The sequence below is a fragment of the Aythya fuligula genome, chromosome 1 (genome assembly GCF_009819795.1).
Source record: "Aythya fuligula isolate bAytFul2 chromosome 1, bAytFul2.pri, whole genome shotgun sequence".
Taxonomy (NCBI): Eukaryota; Metazoa; Chordata; class Aves; order Anseriformes; family Anatidae; genus Aythya; species Aythya fuligula.
Window position 1 is genome coordinate 35764584 of NC_045559.1, and position 22059 is coordinate 35786642.

The 22059-nt window shown below is 39.6% G+C and overlaps 1 protein-coding gene across 2 annotated transcripts in view; it reads left to right on the forward strand.

Moving 5' to 3' along the window:
* The window catches only part of SRGAP1 (SLIT-ROBO Rho GTPase activating protein 1), a 147413-nt gene that overhangs the window by 75828 nt on the left and 49526 nt on the right, over positions 1 to 22059 (forward strand). For both annotated transcript variants that reach the window (XM_032208281.1, XM_032208280.1), the window contains exons 4-6: positions 10276 to 10338; positions 21070 to 21252; positions 21632 to 21760. In XM_032208281.1, coding sequence (XP_032064172.1) covers positions 10276 to 10338; positions 21070 to 21252; positions 21632 to 21760 — 375 coding nt within the window. The remainder of the gene's footprint in view (positions 1 to 10275; positions 10339 to 21069; positions 21253 to 21631; positions 21761 to 22059) is intronic.

Below are 22059 nucleotides of genomic sequence, written 5' to 3' on the forward strand. Positions count from 1 at the left end.
AAGAAAACAGTTTTCTCTTAGGAAACCCAAAATAGTCACATTGAATTAATGAAGTATTTGTAAAAGCAGTATTTCATTATAACTCTGTCATGAGAAAAACTGTGATTCAAGCCAAATTAAGGGCATACCTTGCAGCAGTGCCATAGCATAAAGATTCTAGCATATGCTGTGATTCTCCTGAAGGAGTTTCTTTTCTTTCCCAATATTAAATATAAACGTACACTTTCAATATCATAACTACGTCTATTAGATCATTAAGCATTATCTCTGTACATGTTTGTGCTTGTGCATGTCTGTTGCATATTTTCATAACCCATACAATTTATAAATCCCCCTTTGACTAAGCATGCACTCTGAGGCAGTCTTAATTTGAGATCTATGTAATGTGTTTGCAGTCATTGTTGTTATAAACTTCTGAAACAAAAATAGAATATAAATGCATATCCGTCAGTCACAGCGGGATGCTGGTTGGCAAACGTCACACTCAGTACAAAAAAAGAGTTCCAAAAGGTTACAGAATCTAAAGTATGTGACTAAATGTGATGGCATTTCCTGCAGGGGTAGCAGGTTAATACTTCAAAATAAGGAACTGATTTCATGTATACCTGACCACAATCCTAGACAGATAGCAATGGGGTGGGAAGAAGAATCCTCATTGTTGTGCATTGGTTGTAGTTGAAGGAAAAGAAGTAAAAACATGAATCAGTTTTATTGGTGTGCATTAAAACCCGTGACAGTAATAGGATCAAAATTTATAGTTCTTCAATCAGTAGTGAGTCATTTGTGTGTAAGATGTGTTTGATGCATAAAACTGTAGTTCACCAACCACTAAACTGGCTAATAAGGAAGATCACTGTGGAAGTTGGGAAGATGAAGGGGAAAGCAATTTGAAAATGCTCAAGTAGAGTCTATGTGGAGGTGTCTCAGACCTGCTTGGAACAACTGAAATTTTTCATTAATGAATCTGGAATAGTTCCTCAGTTGCTTATGTTAGTTGCTCAGAAATCTCTTTTTTGCTGTATGTGCATTATTGGGCTGGCCCATAGTTCAGATCTTTACCACTGGAAATTTTTGCTTTTGCTTCCCTTCTTTCCAGAGGCACTGTACAAAAATATCTAAAGTTTTCCATGGAGAAGTATATCTCCTTCTTTATTCACCTATAATTTATGAATGGGAATTGCTGCAGCCTACTTTTTAGGAGGAAAACATGTGGACCTTTTCAGTGCATTAACAGGAGGCACATTGTCACATCTTCCTGACAGACTTTACTGTTTCCTCCATATCATGCCCAGGAAATTGTAATGTTTCAGAATTTCTCATTCTTGCAAAGCTTATCGAAGAAGACTAAACAGCTTTTCTTGTTATTTTATTCCTAATTTGGATTTTCTACGGGTAAAATAAGAGAAAGGAAATTATGTATGCATAACCCAAAGGTCGCATTAGTGGAAAGAAGATCCTAAACAAGCATATTACTACCTTTTGGCAGGGTTTTCTGGTTAACACTCAATGTGATACTGTCACATCAAGCAGCTATTAGTTAGCTTGGAGCACAGGCAGAGTTTGCTCCCTAAAGGATGCATGAAAGGACCTGAGCAAGACCCCATGATGTGAAGGGGATGGTAACGAGGAGACACATGGCACCTTGGAGTAGCGTAAATGAGCATTATGAGCTTGTAGCATCAATGTTGCAGTGGTCGTTCACCAGTATTAATTTTGAGCATTTATTTTTGGGACATCATTCTGTCAGGAATTAACAGTTGTTGGAGCACGACGGTATTTCCACTGACTCATGGTGTACACAACTCTCGCTGTAGTGCTTGCTGCAGAGTGCTTGTGAGGTGAGGTATTTGCTGTTAGTCCCCAGGTGCAGAACTGAATGAGGATGAAGCTCCAGCTCTGGGTAAAAGGGAAGGGAGATATAAAATGAGGTGAGCCACGTTGGACAGAGAGAAAACCAAGACCAGTGCGGGAAGTAAAGCTGTTAGCAAATTGTCTTGTTTTATTCATGAAGAACATAAGCTGTCTACATTTATGTTTAGCCCAAATGGGCAGCTTCAACCATAATTTCTGTCAGATATGAATGAGCAGTCTAACTCAAGATGCCTCACATCTCAGGACTGCTTAATGGGCATCCACTGGGGAACAGAGAGAGATGGGGTGCAAAATGCACGTGTCCTGTACTGCAGTCCACCTTGCAGGCAGAGGTCAGAGGAGCAAATAGGAGATGGGCTTAGAATGAGAAAGGAGACATCCAACACTCCCCTCCATCAAAATTGTGTTCTCCCTAGAGAAAATGATAAAGTTGTTGGAGAACTGTAAATGTCGAGTAGAATATTTAACCAATTTCTGTCACTGTCTGTAGGTTATATTTTAAAAAGACTGGGTTTGTAATAAAATCCTGTCAGAGAAAATTTTAATCAATCTCTGTGGGTTTTGTCCCTCTGAAAGCATATGGGATTTGTTCACTGTTCAGAGATTTTAGATTAAATAAGACACAAACAATATCCTGCAGATACTCATACATTGGAATCTCATCATAGTGTTCTCTGAAAGATGTACTCTCTCTAATAAATGTAGAGAATAAGAACATAAATCTTAAATATGAAGTTTTAAAAAATAAAGACTGACAAGTGTGTGCTCAATACCTTACGGCAGTCTGTGGTCAAAAACAGAAATACACCCATGTAACATTTGTTCTCATAGCACTGCACATAGGAGCACTTAATGTCTTCCTAAGTAATTTTCAAATACCAGCTAATAAAGCTTTTCTGTATTCAATAATTAAGTTAACAAATTATATGTCTACCACTTTATTAATCTAATAGTATTATGCATCCCTGTTACCACCTTGTTTTAGTTCTTCCCTGGTCCTGCAACACTGGCAGCTTCTGCATCTTTGGAGGTGCTTTAGGTCCCCTTTCCAGGTCGGGAGAGTGACTACACCAAATCTGGCTCAGAGGTGATCTCACAGAATCACAGAATCATTAAGGTTGGAAAAGCCCTCCAAGATCATCTGGTCCAACCATCCCCCTACCACCACTGTCACCCACTGAACCATGTCCCTAAGCACCAGGTCCAAACTTTCCTTAAACACTCCCAGGAATGGTGACTCCACCACCTCCCTGGGCAACAAATTCCAGTGCCTGACTGCTCTTTCTGAGAAGAAATGTCTCCTAATTTCCAACCTGAACCTCCCCTGGCACAACTTGAGGCCATTCCCTCTAGTCCTGTGAAAAGAGGCCAACCCCCAGCCCCCAACACCTTCCTTTCATGTAGTTGTAGAGAGCAATAAGGTCTTCATCATTTTGCTCTAAACCCCCAAGCTGCCTGCTGCAGAAAGGGAAGGTGCCTCAGGGTGGATTGCCCTCTTTATTGCTCACAGACAAGTTGCAGATTGACAACAGCAAAGTCATTGAGTTTCTTGGCTCATTCTGCACACACACACACACACACCCTTCCCTCCTGCCCCCCAAGGACAACACTGCCCATTCTACTTCTCAATGGTAGCCTTTACTGGCTTTATTCAGCTGGCTGGTGGCCACATTGGTCCTCAAATGAAACTTTTCCGTGAAGTAAGAACATTTTCTGGACATATACTCTTTATATCCTATCCCAAGACTGGCTCCAGCTGGACTTCTGGTAATGAAAATATCAAACAATATCTTCATTTCCTGGCCGTGCTTTGCAGTATTGTTTTATTCCCTTTCCTGCTCATGCCTGCTACGTGTAGCAACCCTTTTCTCTAGGCCTTCTGAAAAAGATGTGTGTGATACCCAGTGTTGGTCTGTATGAAATGTAGTGATCAGGGATGTCTCTGCCCCTTGGTCTTTGTGCCTTCCCTTGGCTCACTCTCTGTTACTCCTGACCCGTGCAGTGTTCTTTCTCATTCTGGTTCTTCCTTTCTGTGCTTATTTACATCTGTCCTAACATTTGGGTTATTCTGGTGAATTTTTTTTATAGGTTCCAGTTTACGTGTTCTAATGGGCCAAAACAAATTGTATTCACACACCTGTTCATGGCTTGCTTGTCTGGGCTGATCCACTTAATATTTGGATACTCATTATTTTTGTTCTCCTGGGAGCAATTTGTCATTCTTTTTTATAGGGGTCAGGATCCAGCTTCTGTTTAAATGTACTAAACACAGGACAAGGGTACGATCTAGTTCAGAGATTTTAAGGCATTTACCTGATTGTATTATGCCAGGCCTCATACTATCAGGGAGGCACTTAAGCTCTTCTTTTTCTCAGTTGCTGGCATATAAAAGCAGTACAGATTGCTGTTCATGCCTGGCCTTATTGTTGCACATAAAATTACAAACAGAAAGTAGCAGAGTTCAAACCTTGCATGCTTGCACGTCTCTTCAGGCAGATGGGGTAGATGGCCTCATGGGGACAATTAAAGAATAAAGCAATAAGGAAAAATGTCAAGCAGAAGGAAAAAGTATTATGCAGAACATTTCATGCAGTGATTCTGGTTACCCCAGCATTAATAATCAACTGTATAAACACATAACCACAAAATCCTTAAGCAGATTTGTATATTTATAATTTATAAAAATGTATTTTCTTTGGACAGAAACCATAACGAGGCAAGATGAACATATCTTCCAGTGTTTACAGTAAAAGATGCTGGAGAAGCCAAGCACAATAAATATTTTAGTTCCATAATCTGGCTATTAACAGGGACTGTGACTACTTGCCAAATCTCTTTGGAAGTTATAAAAATTGTGGCATAGAGAGCGACTTTTCACATCATTTTCTTAAATGTTTAGAGGTTTAAAAGGATAGCAAAGCAATTTGTTGCTATAAACTGGCAAATCTGGGACAGAATGTTACTGTCACACACTGGCTATGTCAGTGTCACAGCAGCTCATGGAAGCTTCTTCTAAGCAACGGTTTGCATATCACTTCCCCTGGGGACCAGCAGCAGGCTCATTTAAAAGAAGCAGTCACAGAATATTTTCCCTAAATGATGCAACTGATAGTAGCATTGTGTGTGCTAAATACAGACACCAAAGAGTTCCAGGAACAACTTGACTGCCTAAAATTTCAATAAAAAAAAACAGATGAGTAAACTTTGGGTGCCCAATTACACTCTTTCTAAAATGGATGGAAAATTCTTATAGACTTCACTGAAAGGGGATTAACGTGGAGTAAAATTTTAAGTGTATCAAGCATTAACCCATAAACACAAGCCTTGATAACATCAGGAGGGCCACTGATGTGTTTAGAGTTGAGCATTTCTGCTCCAGATGTCTGTTGGGAAAGCAGAACAGCAGGCTGTAAGTGATCCAGGAGACTCCTGGAGATCATTGAGGATAACTTGCTGGAAAAACTGACCAGAGGAGAGGTGTTACTGGACCTGGTGCTCACCAGTGAGGAGGAACACGTTAACGAGGTTCAGACTGGAGGCAGTCTGGGCTGCAGCAACCATGCCTTGGTTGAGTTCACGATCTGGAGGAGTATGGGTTTGGAGAATGGCCCAACTTGTTAGCATCACTGATAAGCACCAGCCTTGGGCAAAGGGGAATTGAGCAGCTTGTTCTTGTTTATCTCGCTTACAAACTTTGTGGATGGAGATCCACGAGCTTTGTATGAGAGGTTGCTGAAGGAGGGACTTTTGTGTTGGCAGGATGACCCTGTTCTTACAGCAGAACAGAAACTTGAGGGCCACAGTGCCTGAGTGAAACCTTTTTCTTCTGTAAAATGAATATTAAAGTCGACAACCCTGAATATGATAATGAGCTTAATGAAGTACGTGCTAAACATGTATGACTATAACTCCTCACTCAAATCATGGTAAACATCACCCTAGGGAGGGAATGGATAAGGATAGGATATTTTAAAAAAAAAAAAAAAAAAGGAGTTGGTGTAAACATACAGGAGAATAAAAAAGAAAAAAAAAAAAAAAGAGAGAGAAGATGAAGTTAGAGTGAGGAAAAAAGAAGAGCTGGGGGGTGGAAAGAAGAAAGTGAAAACCTAGAAGAGCCTGTGCCCTTTTCTCCTCCACCAAGACAGGGAAACCTTGGGTGCCTTCCCTCTTTGGTGAGAAATACCTGGGATAGCATTTTGCTAACACTGTTATCCTGTGTTATCACTATGGCAGTGTATTTATCAATGGCAATTCCAAACTTGTTGTATCTATCACCTCATTAAATACATTCAACTTTGTGAAGCTCCCAGTGAAAGTCCTTGGCAGGGCTCTGAAACAGGCAAACGTTGGACTGCAAATGCTTTCAACTCTGTGAAACTCTGTGAGAGCTCTTAGCAAGGCAAACGCTGGCCCCTGGTAAGTCCCCTCTCATGCAACAATGGGCTTGGCAAAGCCCATTGTCCCTCTTAGGGACAGAACAACTGGTCAGAGCTGGTAACTTTTTAATAACGCTTTTCTTAGAGCTTTCTGGTGAAACTGAACAAGTACAAGTCTATGGGGACCAATGACATGCATCCCAGTATCCTGAAGGAATTGGCTGATCCAATTGCCAAGCCTCTCGCCATCATATTAGAAAAGTCATGGAAGTGAGGCAAAGTCCCTGGTGACAGGAAAAAGGGAAACATCACTCCCATTTTTAAAAAGATGAGAAAGGGGGACCCGGGGAACTACAGATGGATGAACTTGGGATGTTCAGCCCGGAGAAGAGAAGGCTCTGGGAAGACCTCATTGCGGCATTTCAGTTCTTAAAAGGGGCTCTTAAAAATACAGAGGGTGACTTTTTACTCAGGCAGATAGTGATAGGACAAGGGAGAATGGTTTTAAACTAAAAGGGTGTAGCTTTAGGTTAGATGTTAGAACGATATTATTTACTCGGAGGGTGACGAGGCAGTAGTACAGATTGCCCACAGCAGTTGTGGATGCCCCATCCCTGGAGGTGTTCAAGGCTGGATGGGGCTTTGGTTTAGTGGGAGGTGTCCCTGCCCATGGCATAGGGTTGGGACTAGGTGGTCTTTAAGGTCCTTTCCAACCCAGGCTATTCCATGATATACCAAAAGGAGTGTTTAAGTACGCAGCCATGATCTATCCTACCATTAATTTAGGTTAAAAAACAAAACAAAAAGAACTCTTAAATTCCAGTGACAGTTTCTTCAAATTGGCTCTTCATGCTTTGAACCAGATTAGTTAAAAATGCATTATTTTTAGGAAGAGTTTACATGTACTCTAACATTTTTAGTACGGTCTATGTTCTTTTCGTTAATAGATGCTAATACATTTCTCTAGGACATAGGGAATAGGGAAGTATCTCGCTGATTGTTTCTCAGGTTTTAATGGCCTGACTAGAGCTATCAGCTTAGCTCCAGGAAAATGTGTGTTCAAAACATTCTGCTGTTTGGCTCCCCTGCAGAGAGGCTCCTAGAGGAGCACACTGCTCAGACATGTTGAACTACTGCAGAGAATAGGTAGCATCAAAGAGAAATAGGAGAGCCATTAGCCACTGAAAATAAATGCACTCCTTATCTGCTGCTCTACCGCACTATACATTGCACACTAAAAGCCATATCGCTAGCCACTCGAAGTCAGTATTTCTTGATTCTAAATGCTAATGTAAAATGTGTTGGTTCTTGAACATAAAACCCTTTTACACTTGCTTTGTTTTGTTTTGGTCTGGTTTTCTTACACAAAAGAATCTGTGAAGGGTATAAAGAAAATCGACTTTTTGGTCTCTCTGAAAAAAAAAAGGCAACTTTTGTGCTACCTAGTTAAGTCGTGCTGCCTTAAAACCAGCCTTGGTGTATTCAGGGCTTGTGCTGTCATCAGCTTTGAGATGGCAACGACCAACAGTTGAAAGGGATAAATTGCTCGGAGCTGGACTTCATCTCTACAGTTTTTTCCCATGTGTGTATGTTGTCATCTAACAGTTGTAATGTCTACCATCTCATTTGTGTGTTTTGTCCTTCTTTCTGCTAAAATGATTTAAAAAGTAGACTGCTCGTATTCAACAGTATGGAAGCAGCTTTCCAAGAGAAAACAGGTGGCCTCCAGTTCTTGGATCTTTTAGGAGATGTGTAAGCTGTGTCAGAGCTGCACTGCTGACTTTTGAAGGCAGGGTGCCAATGTAAAGCAATGAAAAGCAATGAAAAGCAATTCAGAGTTTTGGTTAAAGCTTTTACTGGGTTTCCCTACAGCAGTTTGGAAATCTTCAATCCTTCTCCAGTCCTTTGCAAGTCTTAACATGCAGTCTATGCACTGCTATGCATTTGATTTTTTTTGTCCTTAGCATTAGATAAAAATAATGTGATATTTGTAAAGAAATTGAAGTGATAAGAATTGTTTTCTAGCTACTGAAGTGGCAGAGCATAGCTCTTGAAAAAATACCAGACTTTTATAAGTTTGTTTGCAGCCCTGAAAGCAATCCATATCCTGGGCGGCACCAAAAGCAGCATGGCCAGCAGGGTGAGGGAGGTGATTCTCCCCCTCTGCTCTGCCCTTGTGAGACATCACCTGGAGCCCTGTGTTCAGCTCTGGGGCCTCCATAACACGAAGGACGTGGAAATATTAGAACGTCAGACGTGGGGTGGAAATATTAGGCCCCAGAGGAGGGCCACAGAGGTGATCAGAGGGCTGGAGCACCTCTCCTGTGGAGACAGGCTGAGGGAGCTGGGGGTGTTCAGCCTGGAGAAGAGAAGGCTCCAGGGAGACCTTACAGCGGCCTTCCTGTACCTACAGGGGGCCTGCAGGAAAGCTGGGGAGGGACTCTTTGTCAGGGGGTGCAGTGATAGGACAAGAGGTAATGGCCTTAAACTAAAAGAGGGCAGGTTTAGATTAGATATAAGGAGGACATCCTTCACTCAGAGGGTGGTGAGGCCCTGGCACAGGCTGCCCAGAGCAGCTGTGGGTGCCCCATCCCTGGAGGTGCTCAAGGCCAGGCTGGATGGGGCTTTGGGCAACCTGGTGTGGTGGGAGGTGTCCCTGCCATGGCAGGGGGTTGGAGCTGGGTGGGTTTTAAGGTCCCTTCCAACCCATGCCATTCTGTGATTATATTTCTAGTTTCCTGTCAGTTACAAATCTTCTTGCGTGTAAGGATTGGAATGAATGCTGATAAGTGGTAGGGCACGTTCCTTAAATACTGCCCAGAGTTAGGGGTATGATAGTAGGGATAGGAAGAAAATACGCAAAGTGTTCTGTTCCAGCTACTGATGTGTTGGTTTCATCCTTCTGAGAGACATAGTGGGTGGGATGTGTGCTGTGGTTCCTTCTCGTATGTGGGTGTTGCACTGGAACTTCTCATTCAGAAACCATTATTCCTGCAGGTGTTTTAGAGATGGCCAAGTATGTGTTAGCAGCCTTGGAGATAAATTGCCCCAAAAGACTTTCCTTTGGCTTCTGTACAAATACAAAGTACTTCTCATAGCTAAGGCCATTATCTATTATGAAGTTGGCGTTTTTAGACGCTGGGCTAATTATCAATATATTCACAGAAAAAGAAAAAAAAAAGCTGACATCTCCAGAATGTATGTTATGATCATACACATTGCAGAAGAAATGTAGCCAGGCTTTTTGCCAAATCCTGTAGTTCTATTCTATAGTTGTTTTCCAAAGGCTGTGGTACAAATGCCTTCAACTCTTGCGCAGTTGCCACAATTTTCATCTGATTAAACTGCTATGGTCAACTCACAAAGGAATATATTTGAATGAGACTCCAGTTAAATACTCTTATTTTGACATACTTGATTTCTGTAATAACCACTGCCAAGTATTTCTTTTTTTCTGGGTCAGAATGAAAGTAAAGCCAGAGTCCAGAAAAGCTAAACAAAGCTGTTTCAGCAGCCCACTCTGTGGAGTATTATGTAGTTGAGTATCTGTTTCAAAGAGGAGCCACAATTATTTCTTGCATAAATATTTATATAGTTGCATGTGCTGAGAAACAAAGACTATTCTAGATCTGAAATTGTGAGGGACGTCCATCTAGAATTTTACATTCCACGTGGTTTAGTTTATGTATATACCGTAGCAGTTGCAAGACAGTACACAGTTTGTTCCATTAAAAAGGCTTGTAACATTAATCCTGCCCTTTGCCTTTTCTGTTGGCACCTAATTTCCCGATGCTTCATGAGAATCTCCCTCTTAAACTACTTCTGAGTTTCCTTTTATAAGTGTTCTGTCCAGATGTTGTCTGTCTACCTCTGCCTTCCCAAATGATTATTTTTAGTGCACTGTAATTCTGACAGAATGTTGTCTTTGCAAGCTGCATTGCATTCACTATCTAGGACGAGCAATTAATACAAATAGTATGTTAGAGTTTTTGTGTGCCTTTTTCTAACGATTTCTTTTTAATTACAGAGCAAAGAGATTGCATTTCAGCTTCATGAAGACTTAATGAAAGTTCTTAATGAGCTTTACACGGTAAGTACAGTTGCTTACTTAGCTTATCTTATACAAATTCCATATCAGACTTCTCTATAAGCTTTAAGTATCCTTTTATCTAGCAAGTTACCCCCAGTGGAGGTTCTTATTTTTGTCTCTTTACACGAGGCCAAATTATCTCTTTGGAAAGACCACTCCACTCACTTGTTTAGAATACGTACACTAATACTTTCAGGATTACTCTCTACTTTCAACCCTTTCTCCCCCCAGACTATGCTAAACCAGTTTCTTATCATTTTTGTTGGTTATTAATAAGGCATTTCTACTCAGACCTTACCAGAGCAATGTTTTTCTGTCTTTTTTTATCTTTTGCCAGTGTTGCCATCTACTTCGTTTGAATCATTGACTAGACTCAGTAAAAGTCATAGTTGCTTGCAGATCCAGTGCAGTGGTGTCTAAACATTTCCTATGTGCACTGCCGTATCCTTGAAAAGTAAATAATGAAAAGAAAAATGGAAGGTTGTATAGGCTTTCCATACCATTCTGAAAGGTCAGAAAGAGAAAAAACAAAACATAGAGCATTCTGGCAAGCTTCTGCTAACTGTTTGGAAATTCTGAAAGAGGAGAAGTCTGAACTTCTTTTCCTCTTCGAAACTCATCTACTTATCTCATTACTGCAGGATGAGATCCTGTCTGCCTGAAAGCCATCTCTCAAAATGTTCTGGGGACAGGTACCAACAATATTTTCTAAGAAAGAACCAAGTGAGAATTACTTTTTGTTTTGTTTTGTTTAAACATAGCTCTGCAATGAAAAGGAACTGGTGAGATCCACCTCCTACAAGTCTTTTGATTCCTGCTGGTTGAGCAAGTAGTACGTCTAAATTTTATCTTGTATCTGAAAGAGATGAAAGTTCTACACCCAGATACCTTACATAACAGTCCCTAGACTGCTCCCTTCCCTATCCTCAATATTTGGGGGACCAGAAAAACAAAACAAAACCCAACAAGAACAGTAAAAAAACAACACAATATTTATGTCAAGAAACAATTTGTGATTTTAAGGAAGTTTAGGAAGACATCAGAGACCAGCTCTCCTCATGCTGAGATCAGTCAAGCATTACTTGTGTCTCATCTGTTTCTATTTTGACCTAGGAAAATTGTGCACCATCTGCAGATGGGTTGAAGAGCATTTGAACTCAAGAACAACTTGGGTGGCGAAAAAGAATTCCAAATAAATGTAGACCTGTATCACTGCCCTAGATTCTTTTGGATTGTAGTTAAGGATGCAAGTTCCTAAAACCTGCCTAAAACTTTTTTTCCTCTTTTTTTGAGGGCTTTTCTTATTTTTTTTCCTGAAATCACCGTTGATTTTGTAGAACATGATACTGCAAAAGCTTGTTGCCTCAGGCCTGTAGTCTCTTAAATATGCTGGGATTGGCTTCTCTAAAGTAGTGATAGCCTCAGACAATTCACACAGCTGCAGGGAATCAGCGACTGTAGGAGCAATTGCACAAGCAGGACTTCAGTGATGAGTAAGCCCTGAAGATACAGCCTTGTTCCAATTAAACAGTTATGTAACTCAAGAGCCCAGTGAGGTGCAGGATTAGTGCCTGTGCTCCCAGGATAGGAAAACACTGAAGCCTGTGCTGAAATACTTGGCTGAATCACCAGTGAAAATCCGCAGGACTGGGCTTTAGTATTTTCATTCTTTTTCATCACATTAGTGCTTATGTCTTCCCACTGAGAGCTGCAGAAGTTTATTCAGATACGAACTTCTATGTTATGCCCTCCAGTGAGTGCCCCTTCATTTCTCAGAATTTAAAATTTTTGATAACTAGGAAGGTTTTTTAAGCTGATGGAATACAGAATATATGCACCATTTAAATTAAATTACTGCTGTACAGTACTTTTGGGGGGATGAAATAAACCACCTAATTTTTAGGCATCTGCAATGTAGGTACAAATATCCTAGCCTGCTGTCTGTGTTCCAGTTACAGGTGCTGGAAATCTAATATGGGGAGATCAGAACCCTTCACCTGATCATGTGCTTCAGATGAAATTAAGTACACCAATAACTCTGCTGTTCAGCTTTTCATTGATTGCAAAGGACTTCATCAGCTGTAGGTGCCCATATTTACCCAGAAACAAGCCACACTTAGTAAAGTGACAATATGGTGCAGAATAGCACCTGCTCCACTACTTGCAGCATTAGAATGATCATCAGCTTATCTGTGTAACATATATCCTGGTGTACGTAAAGGTAGAAAGATACCTAGACAGATGAACACCTCATACATAGGTTTTTAATTCTGTGTAACATTTACTGTTTACAGTAAAGAGATCATATCATAGTGGCTTCACATAAACAAGTATCTACATTTTTTAACTCTGGGAGGCATGTTTCTCAGTCATTTACAAAAAGGAAAAGTCATCTTTCTGCTTTTCCCGTGATTTATGGGAAAAAAAAAACAAACAAAAGCAAACAAACAACAAAACAGTAAGATTAATTTCAGTCTTACTGTTGTGAAGTAAATCTTTGTGTCTAAAAGAAATCAAATGAATTTCAAGTCAGTAAAAAACTGAAGTCTCCCTGTTAATCTACTCTGTTTTTTGAAAGAATGGTACTTTCATGAAATGTAACTCTTAAAATGTAAAGCCTTACTGGAGTTTAAATACCCCTAAAGCCTCCATGTGAGGGGCCAAATATCAGTTTCTAAACACACTGAGTATGTGCATGAATTTGGGTTTAATAATCTGCTTACTGCTTATGGCATCATCCTTTATTTTACAAGAAAGATCTGTAAAATAAGGTCACCTTCCAGAATTAAAAAAAAAAAAAAAAAAAAAAAGTTACAAAAGTGCAGTGAAAAGAATGAGAGTATTTAAATCATTAAAAGCTAAAATAGGGAGAAGGACTTGTTTTGAGGCACGGGTATAGTCATTATAAAGAAATTGAATGTTTTATTTGTTACTCCTTGAACTTCTCAGATAAGGATTGGGTCCCTTAGGCAGATGCATGCAGGCACACAAGTATTTTTGCAGCTCCACAATACCTCTTTCATGCAAGCATCATGTTGTACGCTCCACCGACAAGATGTAAGACATTATGTGCCTAGATTTCCCTAATGTTTTGGGATGAAGGGCTGGATTAAGTAATTGTTCCAAACCCATATGATGAGAGGTTTTACCACCCATCTCTAGCGAGACATCAGGCCTTACCCAATCTGCATTCAGACTTCTCAAGCACAAGGTACCTCAAACCCAATTAGAATGATACAGAGTAAATAGGATGTTTAAATTAATTGCTACTGATTTGATCCAGATATTTTTAATGGATGAATTCAGACACAACCTACTAAGTATCAGAATAATAACTGACTTTGTTCTGGTGATAATGCTGCATCAAGTGTCCTAGTCATCTGTATCACAGCCGGTGTCAGAAATAAAAGGTAATTTCAGGACCCTTCTCTGAAAATTCAAGCTTCAATTCTGCCTCAGAAAATCCTTTTTAACCTGTTCATAGGATCAGATCTAACTACTGCTCTAGTTAGGGACTTTTGTCCGTTGGTGTTGATGGTTTTTAAATCAAATTCTTCAAATCAATAAGTAGTGCTATAGATTTTGCAAAGGAGAAACTGTTCCAAGAGAAGAAAAAAATAAAGCCCTGAGGAGTTGAAGAGACTTGCCACCTTTCACTAAGAATGCAGTCTGAAGGTTTCCAATTAAAAAACCTCTTTCTGCGCAGATATATTTTTAAGACCATGGAAGTCTGAATCTCTGCTTTTTGAGAGACAGCAAAGCTATTTGGCTGCATATTGAATGTGGAGAAGCTCAGAACTGCAGTGAAATGTCCAAAAAAATAAAGTCAGACATTTTAGAATATTAAACGCCCGTTCTTTAAAAAATCACTCCATTAAGAGATCTTTTGCCTTGCTTACACTTTATGTAACTCCTTCTTTTACCCATTTGCATCACTAGGAATTATCCTGAAAATAGGAGATGTATATACTAGGTCTTCTGTTTATTCCCTGAGAGTAGTTCAGCTTGTATTCACTTTGTCTTATGCCATCCTAATTACAATTATGCATCACGTACAGGATTAATGAGAAAATAAAAAGGGAAGCAGGTGAAGTAAGGCTCCAGAAGACGTTCTAAGAACCTGTGAGCGAATCGGGCTTATTGATTGGAGTAACCAAAATTTTGTAAGGCGAACTTTCCTTTTTGGTTTTCATCTCTTTTCCATAGCGAAGGTTTTCTTGAATGTTACAATAAATATTTCTATGTTTTCTGCATGTTACTCACATGGCTAGTAGAAATACATTTTAAGACTATTTTCAATTCTCAGTATTTTATGCTCTTGTTCTTATATTATGACTCAAAACATCATGCTAAAAATAATCAAATAGATAAGTTTCAGTCTGTATCTTTGCAAGTTCAGTAAATTATAAGTGGCAAGTACTTTTAATTATGCATGGTTTCTCCTTGGCTGTGCCAGACAATCAGTATTTTCAGGTCTGCAACATCCCAGCTACTGTGCATTCATCTTACTCCTACCCTCTCCCTATTACTCTTTCAGCCAGTGTAGGCTAGAAATTAGTCCCATGTTTTACATAAGGATATAAGCTGTTGAAACTAGAGCAAGGTGTTCCTTTTGAGTAAGTAGAGATGAAGAAATAAAAGCCCATTTAGTTGTGTGAGGTCACAAGTTGAAGGGTTTTTCCTGACAATTCCAGAAAAAATGTTGATCAAACTGAAAACTGTAGAGGTTTGTGTCGATGTTTTTTGCAAACTGAGAGATTTAGAGATCTTTTTACATGTTGATTGAATGAGCAAATAAATTATTGATTTTACCATTGATCCTCCTTGCTACAGAGAAAGCTCCCCAAACTCTTCTTCCATTTCTCTTGAAAGCTACCGTATCTTGTAATATCAGATCAAGTACTACAAAATAGCGATAACATCTCAGTAATGGGGCATGATAGGAAACAGTGGGTAGGCGTAGTCTTTTCTTGCAGTGCAGGGAAGTCTCCACTGAGGTTCTTTAGGAGTCGGGGCATATTCCTAAATGACCTCCAAGTGTGTGTGTGGTGGTGGGGAGTAATGAGTGGACAAGTTTGCTGAAAATACAGAACTGTTCCAGCAATCAGGATGAGGACAGATGGTGGAGAAAAGTAGTGCACATTGGAGGGAAAAAGGCATTTCACATAAATACAACATGTTGAACTTTAAACTGACTGGTAACAGTCAGTAGTAGACAATTCTAGGAAAATATACCATGCAACTTTAAAGAGTGGGGGGATCAGCTGTTAGAAGCAATTAGGAAAAGAAAAGAGAGCAAGACAGAAAACATAATCAGATGCATTTATAATTCTGGCCCATGTATACTCATATCTTTCAGTACTGTCTATGGCTCTGACCTCACTTGGAAAAAAGTACTTGGAAGAAAGATCCATTGAGGGTTTTCTTATGAATCCTACATCTACTGTTCATGACATTTCTTCCTTTTAGGGAGAAATTACTAATGTCCACTCCTCCTTCAGAAGAGGGGCTAAGTAAAACAGAGAATGATCAAATAGGGAACTATAAATGAAAAGTTCAAAAGAAAGGAGTTGAGAGCCACAAGAATAAAAACAGGAAAGTGTTAGGAACTGAAGTGAACACTGAGCAAAGCAACCATGTCAGTGCCAACTGCTTTAGAGATACTTTTGAAGACAGGCTACTAAACCTGGGGGGTGGTATGCCTGGACTGGTACAACTTCAGTGTATGAATTATACACTTATACTTACCTGACTGGATTTATTACACATCAGACTGGAGTCAGTCAAGGAAGATAAGATCTTAGAGGTTCACTGACTGAGAACAGTGCTCTCCTCTTTCCTTTGGCCCTGTACCATTCTGTTTTTTTGTTTTTCTGAGCTGTTTTGCTCAAGAGTCAGAAAAGCCTATAAAAGAGTTCATTAGGTAGGAGCACTAATGTGAATCATCTCCAATATTCAGTGACATTTAGAAATGTGAAAAGTATTTAGCTGCCTTGTATATATCTCATGCAAAATCTCTGCCTCTTACTTTTTGGAATAGGAGCTTCAAAGCATGCTCTGAGTGTAAGCAAGCAGAACTGTAGATACTTTCCACCATCAAAGCAGATCTAAAGCAACTGAAGAATTGATAAGTGACAGTCTAGTCAGTCTGTTAACCTGCATTTGTAATATCTTTGTGTGTGTGTGTGTGCTCCATTTTGCAGAAGTTGACCATGATAAAATCCATTGAGTATAGCAAGGAGCAGGATTTTTTTCAAACATCATAAAAATACATCCTCATGTCTACTACTTAGTTTTCCAAATTTCACCCTCTGCCATCTTGCTTTTCCCAAGCAATACAATTGTAAGGCTTGCAGAAAGGTGAAAATAAGGACAGTCTAAAGCAAACAGTTTAATATTAAATAAGACTAGGTCTGCTGGGCCACTTGCATTTTTCAGTTGCTTTATCTCACTCTTTAAAATTTTAGTTGTCTAATTTCTAAGGGTAGTTACAGTCAGATTTTCTTATTTTTCTTTACTGAAATAACATAGAATCTGGATTCTCTGTAGAAAACTTAGGTCCAATTTACTGTAGTATATCAGAGATCCGAGAGCTGGTGAAATCTGATTCAGTAATTCTGTATTGGTAATCGTATATCAGAGTCTACTCCTGGAAACACATCAGAGGCTGGCTTGGAAGTGAAAAAGATGACAAAAACAGCTAATACTAAACCTGATTAACTGCTAAAATCCAATGATGTAGTGGAGTTGGTATAAGATATTACTTATTTATTGGGGAAAGCACTAGCTAATCTAAAGTAATTAATCCCTTGCAACTCCAGTTTCTGATAGGAACTCACTACTTACCAGAGACTATTCCGAAACAATTTACACTCACTAATTCCAACTCGAATGAACTTCTGCTCCATTAAATGATTATTTCCTGAAAAAGCACTGTGAAAAAGCTATTAATTATGCAGTTTTATTATACAAATAAAGCATGTTCCTTTGACAAACACTAGATAACTGCAATATATTTTCTCTTTGTAGCATTCTCTTAATACTTTAGGTTAAGATTTTTTCTAGAAAAGTAGTCTGCTTTTAGAAAATGGAAGCTAGAGCCTTGCTACAGGAATGTTCCTCTCTTGTAGCCCACAGAAGTTCAGCATTAATTGCTGTCTTATTGATGGATTTACCCCAATAATGATTGTGGGTTTAAATAAAATAATTATCTAAGTGATGACTCCAATGTTCCCTTCACTGTGATAAGTGCTGTGTCCTACCCTGAGCCCACTTACTGAGCTCTTACAGATGATGAAAGTTGCTACCACTAAGTGCAGTCTGTCACCTACAAGAGGGAGCATAGTTTGTACAGCATGATCTTTTCCAACTGCTTATAGTATGACTTAGTTATCTGTCAGAAATCCATATTTTACATCATCGCATCTGCAATAACAGACCTGCTAAATTAGCAGGAGATGAACTCCCGTTTTGATTTTAGAAAGGGACTTGTATGTATTTAACAATGCGTGTTCAGTACAGCAGAAAAGTGCAGCATATCCATCATGACGGCAGTTCAGCATCTGCAACATTACAGCCTTGCTGTCTTTTCAGTGTATACTTGATAGCTGATCAATAAGCACTTTGGGGGACTAATTAAAGTCAGTTCATTGATGGATGCTCTCACAGGATAGTCTATCAGTTCAACAGTTTGGTGGGCATCTGAGAGTCTACATTGCTTACTTCATCAGAGAATTTGTCATTTGAGTAACAGATCTTTGGATCTGTTACATGGCTACAAATCTGAGATCTGTGGTTCTCAGAACTCCTAATACCGTAAGACTATTTTCAAGAATTAGGTGAGCCTGTTACTGTCTTTTACAGTATCTAGCAGTCTTCTAAATATTCTTGGGAGAAAAGAGGGCATAATGTTAAGGGAAAGATTAATATATATGCAATTTAGCATGCAAATTATGTGCTAATTTGTTGATGAAGTATGCACTGAAATACTTGGAAGCCTTGTTTATTCCTATTTATTTTCTGTTTGTGTCTGTCTAATTCTTTTTCAAGTTTTTGTTTAGCTGCTGCACTATCAGCTCTTAAAAAACTTTGGCAAATCATGAGAAAGACTGGAGCTCTCAGCTTGCCCTAGAGGCTTGCAAAATAATGATGTCACCAGTGCATGAGCTAAACAGTGCTATCAATATATCAAACTAGACAGGAGAAAAATGCACAGACTGATCACTGCTCTGTACATGGTGTATACTGATTTCCAAACCAGCATGGCTCAGGTAGGACATGCTGACTGTTGTCCAGCCCTGAGTATACTGCCAGAGGGAGGGCTTCTTTTTCCATTTTAGTTGTGCTGCAGTCATTTGTACTAAGAACCGTGTCATTCTCGCACAAACTTGACTTTCAGTCAGGGTACTCTGGATTTGGCAGCATGTGCTGTAAGCAGGCAGCGAGAGGAAGAAGTGCTCTTCAGTGATGCGAGCTTAGCGAAGTCAGCGTGGAGGCTTCTGAGCCTCTTGGTGAGCCGGCAGCGATGCACTTATACTCCTTCGCTCAACAGCGAGGCAGGCTGAAATGTCATAGCCACTGCAGAAAGATATTTATGCCTAGTACACCGTGCTATACAGCACTCGGAAAAACTGCTTCTGAAACTTGTGTTTACTGCCTTTGTCAAGAAGTGTCAAAGCAAGGATTTTGCCTTGCGTCAGATGCTTTGAGACGTGCTGTTAGGAAACTCAGCGAGGTTATTATTGTTCCCTCTTTGCAGGCAAGAACAGAAAGAGTACAAAACAAAATAACTTTCCTAGATGGTAAGATAAATAATTTAGCCTTCTCCCACCAACTACAAAGTCTCCAGAGCTGACACTGAATGAAAAAAATAAATAAAAAGAAACAAACACCTGTAGACTTCTGCAAGGAAGCACAAACAAATTGCGTAAGACCAACAGAGAAGTGTATACAATTATTGTCTTTAATTTCCTTTTCCCATCATTTTCAAGAGAGATATATAACTTTCTGTGCTTTTTCAGGTTTATTTCATAAAAAAACTTCTTTAAGAAGTGTATTTCTTTCTTTTCACTAGGTATTTCCATGTGGCTATATGAGTTAGATACCCTGGGCAGAGGATATTGACAGCTTTAAAAATGCTTTTGGTAACAGTGCAGGATATAGGAAGCTAAACATGCTGTTAGGTTAAACTGGAAACAGTGAGGATCTCAGCTCTGCAGGCTTGCATCCTCTTTTCAGCTCTTTTTTTTTGTTTTGTTTTGTTTTCACAGTTTTGCCCCATCCGTTCAGACTGTGGGCGCCAGCTGTTGCCTTTGTCCATCCAGTGTTTCCACAGAGAGCTGTGAACACATGTTTTTAAAAATAAGACCACAGCTTTTGATGCACATCTCTGACATTTTTTACCTTACTACGAAAAGCTGGTGAAAAGTCACCTGTTTAATTTTTAGTACCAAACCTATTCCAGTTGTATCAGTAGCATCAGCACTGCAGCGTTGGGCAGTTCCCCAGACGAGGCTCTCCCTTCAGCAGGCCACACCAAGCCCGGCTGAAGGAGGAATGGGGGACCCTTTGACTCCTCCCTGGCTGTATCCTTTGGAAATGAATGTGGCTTGGGTAGTCTGGGCTCAAAGATGACATCTGCTGGAGAGAGTGCTCCAGCACCCTGTGAAGAGGAGAGGAGGCCTGAGGATGCCTGAGGTTGCCTCCCCACCTTGTTCCTTGCATGAAGCCCGCTGTGTTTGCAGTCCGGGGGTCCATGCTCTCCTGGCCACACAGCAAGTGTGTGTGCAGGAACAATCGTGGTGTTATGGGGGAAGGAGGAGAAGTCTTCCTGTCTCCTCTATCAGACTGCTCCTTCTCCAGCTCATGTTTGGAGAGCTGGCCAGTTCTACATCACGGCTGATCTGCTGGCTGCGTGGTTAGACGCAGCTTCTCTCCAGGCCTTTGACAGCGATTCGGCTGACCAGGGACCTGTCCCCAGACTGAAGCTTCCTGTTGTCCCTGCTTCCTTCCCCTGTCCTCACAGCGAAGCATATCCGCCTGTTTTCAAACATTCGGTGCCCCCAGCAGAGCCATTACCTTAGTACTGAGGAAGTAAGAGAGATATGGCCCTGATATTGATTTAGTTTTATTGCTCATCATTTCAGGCTTTCATACAGAGTCCTGAAGTTTAATAACAAGGATTTGGTTCTTTCCTGTCAGAGCAATGAAAAAAAAAAAATCCTAGAAAATATTTTCTGCACAACTGTTGGCTTAAATATTTGATAGCCTGCTGCCCAATCACTTACCAAATGTTTCTGAGATACGAGGTCTTCTGGGCAGAAGTGAGGCAGAATGAGAGACAGTCTCATACCCTTACATGATGGCTGGTTCTCCATCATCTTCCTCTTTATTCACAGTGCTTGGTAAAGCACTCTGAACTTTTAGAATTTTAGATATATAAACACCCATTTATTTAAAGTGAATAGTGACAATTCTAGCATCATCCAAAGGCCTCACTGAACGTCAGTCATTAATAAAGCCTATAAGCTCTATATAAGCTATAATGGGATAGTGTTGAATAAATCAGAAAATAAAAATGCAACTGGAAGTCCTCAGCCTGTGTTGGCAAGGAAACTTATCCAAATTCCATCTTTATAAGAGAACATTTTATTCAATGACCCCATTCTTTTTCTGTATGTACCTTTTTGTTTTCATTTTCTCCTAATTCCTTTTTGATTCTGTCTTTTGCAGGTCATGAAAACATACCACATGTATCATGCAGAGAGCATCAGTGCAGAAAGCAAACTGAAGGAGGCAGAGAAGCAAGAAGAAAAACAGATTGGGAGGTCGGGAGACCCTGTTTTTCATATTCGACTAGAAGAAAGGCACCAGAGACGGAGCTCTGTGAAAAAGATTGAAAAAATGAAGGAAAAAGTAAATAGTCCTTTTATTTTGCTTCATATGAAGTAATTTCAATGCATTTCTGACATTCTTTAGCATGATATTAGACAGAGAAGTCCAGCTGGGAAATAAAATTAAACAAGGTACACATAATAAACTAGCAGTGGGTTATAGACAACTTGATTTAATTGCAGATCAGAGAAGGGAATACTTTATAATTCTTACTACAAGGTTTGTTATATTTGGAACGAAATACTAAGTTATCACTTTGTATTACATTTTTATATGAATAATAGGCTGCCAGTTAAGGTTCTTTCTTGTTAATGGGAATGTTTGCTTGAATTGTTTCCATTTTTGCTACATATCATCAATTAAGTGATTCAAATACATTCATATGCAATCTCTTTCCTAGCGTCAAGCAAAATATTCTGAAAACAAGCTGAAATCTATTAAGGCCCGTAATGAATACCTGCTCACCCTTGAAGCAACCAATGCTTCTGTTTTCAAGTATTATATTCATGACCTTTCAGATTTAATTGACGTAAGTATTTGCACATTTATTTTTATCTTTATTTTGTTCACAAATAATACGTATAATGTTTTTCATTTTCAAAGGGAATACATTAGTCATATGGGTTGCCCATATGACAATACATTCATCATTCATAATTTGTGTGGAATAATTAGCAGATACTCGTTTCAGCTTTATTTCACAAAATAAAGTGCAAATAAGATGCTGAACCCTGTCTTTTAAAGTTAGAATGGTACCTTTCTTCCCTATGTGGCAAAAGCAAATATGACAGGAATAACATAAAAAGTAGAATATTCCATTTTGTGCTA